The sequence below is a fragment of the Emiliania huxleyi genome (genome assembly GCF_000372725.1).
Source record: "Emiliania huxleyi CCMP1516 chromosome Unknown EMIHUscaffold_1247, whole genome shotgun sequence".
Taxonomy (NCBI): Eukaryota; Haptophyta; order Isochrysidales; family Noelaerhabdaceae; genus Emiliania; species Emiliania huxleyi.
Window position 1 is genome coordinate 1 of NW_005201341.1, and position 3,632 is coordinate 3,632.

At 64.4% G+C, this 3,632-nt stretch overlaps 2 protein-coding genes across 2 annotated transcripts; both read left to right on the top strand.

Annotated features, from left to right (window-relative positions):
• Positions 1-731: 731 nt before the first annotated feature.
• On the top strand, positions 732-1,151 carry EMIHUDRAFT_252092 (hypothetical protein; the record flags this gene model as incomplete). The annotated part of the gene is made up of 1 exon (XM_005789817.1): positions 732-1,151. The coding sequence occupies one exon, from the start codon at positions 732-734 to the stop codon at positions 1,149-1,151; it is 420 nt and encodes a 139-aa protein (XP_005789874.1).
• A 405-nt stretch (positions 1,152-1,556) lies between these two features.
• On the top strand, positions 1,557-2,579 carry EMIHUDRAFT_252093 (hypothetical protein; the record flags this gene model as incomplete). The annotated part of the gene is made up of 1 exon (XM_005789818.1): positions 1,557-2,579. The coding sequence occupies one exon, from the start codon at positions 1,557-1,559 to the stop codon at positions 2,577-2,579; it is 1,023 nt and encodes a 340-aa protein (XP_005789875.1).
• Positions 2,580-3,632: the final 1,053 nt, after the last annotated feature.

Genomic DNA, 3,632 nt, shown 5'->3' on the forward strand with positions numbered 1-3,632 from the left:
CCAACCCCTCCGCCTTTAGCGGCACGCACCTTCCCTACTGCACGTGCACATACGACGGTGAAGTGGCCACGCCCGCAATTCCGGGACTGACGTGTGACGCAGATGGCAGCATCTCAGCTGCAGACCTACTCGGCGAGCTGATAAACCATGGATCTCGCGCGGGAGAGTGGCAGCAGAGCGGTGGCGACCACGTGCCTGAGGACTGGGTTGGTTGGAGATGGCACGTTGGATAGCAATCGCGATGGAGATTATCTTGGCATGCCATACCTCACGAGCTTCTGCACGGCGTGCAAACGAATCCGTTCTGATGAGCCTTTCCTTTCGCATGTGGCCAGAGACCCTGACCTGCGAGCTCGCATGTGCATGAAAGTCTCAACCACTGTGAGCGTGAGGCTGTGCGTGGCTGTCGGAGACTCCGTGCGGCTGCGCGATGCGGTTTGCCAGCACTGTCGAAAGTCGGATCCGGTGGAGGATCAGTGAGTTACCCCTTACTTGAAGATAACACAGGCTTGAGAGAGAGGCCACTAGGGCTGCACTAGGGATCCGTCGCCGCAGGCCCCACACTAGTCCTGGATATAGGGAGACAACCCGACGGGCAGACCCCGCCCCGCTCGGAGGGCGTGCACCACACAGCACACCTGCACACGCGCACGTGTTGCGCGCGCGTACCATTCTTTGTTCGTACACTACCTTGTCTGATACGCTCCTAGGTAGACTTGGTGCGTGTGTATATGAAGTCGCCGCCGCCGCAGCAGACCGCCGGCCCGCCTGGGTACGACCGCCTGCAAAAGCAGGTCAAGCTCCAGCTGGAGATGCACCGCGTGGGGATCCAACGGGACGAGATGACCGAGAGTCGGCTCGCGGCCGTCGAGAGTCGGCTCGCGGCCATCGAGCACAACCGAGAGTGCCTCCAGGGCCGCGTCGAGGCCCTCGAGGTCCAGGTCTTCAACCAAACCTTCAACAACTACCAGCCTCCGCCAGGGGGCGTGGGGACCCGTCGGGCGCCCGGCTACGGGATGCGCCGCCTCACCCACCGAGTCGCGGAGCTCGAGCGGGCGGCCATGACCATCCCTGTCGGCGTCACCGTGAACGTCGTCAACCCGGGCGGGCCGCTGCGCGACGACTCCGAGACGGAAGACGACATGGCGTAGCGCAGTGTCACGCGACCGTTATACACACGGCGCCCCCCTGAGATTCGGTTGAGATGCACATGAGCTCGCCAGCTCGCGCGTGTAATTCGTCGATCGGCCGTCCTCTTCACACATCTCATTGAGATTGTTATCTAAATTGCATGTTCACAGCAATTGTCTCCTCTTTTTTTTCACCACCTGAGATCCCGAATCTCAGCCCTGCAATTATGACCCCAACTGCCCTGCCCTGCCCTGCCGTACTGCCCTGCCCGCATACTGCCGCACAACTGCCCTGCCCTGCCCTGCCCGATCCCCTACCTGCCCCGGGTGTGAAACCCACACTGCCCTGCCCTGCCCTGCCCACACTGCCGAGGTGTGAATACCTGCCCGCTCCCGAGGTCTCGGAGAAACTTAGGGTAGACGTATATGGGCACGGACGCCGACCTCCACCTCTCCGACGTGCATCTCCGGGCTGACTGCAGCGACGCTGGTTGCGATTTGCCGTGTGAGACCGTGTTTCCTTTTGCAGAGGCTGCGGACGCGGCCTCCTCCTCCGACGACGCCCACGAGCCAACTGCGGCCGTCGACGAGGATGGAGACCTCTTGTGCGCTCGCCGCAAGCGTCGAAAGCTGGCGACGCCTGGTCGCGGGCGGCTCCGGATCTGCCACGCGCTGGCCACCCCGCTTTCTGACGTGGGGCTGCAGGTCTGGCGCGGCGCGCTGCTGCTGTGCGACCACCTGTTTGCGCGTGAGAGCGCGCAGCTGCTCGACGGCGCGGTCGTGCTCGACCTCGGCGCGGGCTGCGGTCTCACCTCGGCCGCCGCTTGCCTCGCGGGAGCACGGGCCGTCTTTTGCACGGATGCCCACACCGCATCTCTGCGCAACTCGGCCAACAACGCAGACGCGAATGGCGTGGGAGGACTCGTCCGAGTGCGCCGGCTCGACTGGAGCGCGGTGGATGTTTGGCCTTCGCCGTCAGAGGGCGAGTTCGGGTGGAGCTCCTCCGACCTGCAGGCGCTGCGTGGCGCGACGGTGCTGCTCGCCGCGGACTGCGTCTACGACGACGGGATGACGTCGGCGCTCGTGGCGCTGATGTCGCGCGTGCTGCCGGCGCTCGGGCCCTCGGCCGTCGCCTTCGTCTCACTCGAGCGACGCGTCAACTTTTGCCTGGAGGGCATGTGCGCGCGCGCGCCTGCCGCCGAGCACTTCCACCGCGAGCTCGAGGCGCAGCGCGGCCTGCTCGTGGGGAGCCTCGTGGCGCCAGACGGAGTGCCGCAGCGGTTCGAGTACGAGCGCGCCCCCACTCTGGAGCTGTGGAGAGTGCGGGCCGCCTGCGCCTCTGCGGAGCAGGGCGCCAGCGAGAGACGCGTGAGAAGTGAGAACTCTGCAGAGCCGGTCTCGGGCGACATCCTCGTCAGGGGCGCCTCGTCTCTGACTCCGCGTTCATAACCCCTCTTTATCCTCTCTCATCTGATTATGAAAACACATGACATGATGAAAAACGGGAAAGAACCAATGCCGAATACATGACTTCGGCATCCGTCGGGCGTGTGTGTCGGTCGATGATCCGAGATGAGACTTGCACAGACGTTCGCTCTTTTTCTCCGGTCTGACCGGTCTGACAGACTCGGAGAAGACTCGGCGCCGGTCTGCGGTCTCCGGTCTTCTCTCCTCTAGCTTCTGCCTTCTCTCGTTCGCCCATAAAGCCGTACGAGATACGTTCGCCGCGCCCGCGGGGGCGCGGGGAAGGGGCCTCTCGCCCTTTGTCGTGGCATTGCCGCGGCCAGGGCTCGAGGGCCAGGGACGCCCGCGCCGAACTCCACCCCCGCGCGCGCCCGGCCGTCGATCACCTCACCGCGACGACTCGGGTGTGGGGGCTGGCCACCAGAGACTAGACCGGAGAGTTGCAGACTCTGCGGAGACCGTCATCGACATCGTCCGTCGCGGTTCTCCATTTTTAACTTGAGTTCTCACCCGCCTCCTTGGCTCCGCCTGGGGCTCCGCCGGCCTGTCGGCGGCGGGGTGTCGGCGGGCGCTTGCCGCTCGGCGGGCGCACGCGTGACAACGTGAGGTGCGACTCGACCTCGCTCTCATGGGCAGAAGGCAGCGGGCTCGCGTCCTTCGGTGGGGCTGCCGCCGAGGCCGTGGCGGGCTCCGTGACTTTCGCCACGCCGCCAGCCAGCCAGCGAGACCAGGACGCCCAAAAGCTAGTTTTGCCGGTGTCCTGCTGCTGGCTGAGGGCGGCGCTGTCCGCCTGCCCCGCCCCGCCTGGCGGCTGCTGGTCGGCGGCTGACGCTTGTGCTAGCCGCTGTTCTTTCTTCTCGTACCGTTACCTTGTCTTCCCACTCTTTGACTTTTGCTTTTTGTTTCACCTCTTATCATGGTGGTCTTCCTCCCCTTCTGACCCCTCATCCCCAATGGTTTCTTCCCGTTCCGCCTGTCGTCCGTTCATTCTCCAATCCCTTTTTTAATTTCGCTTCTCTCCTTCCTTCCTTGTGGTCC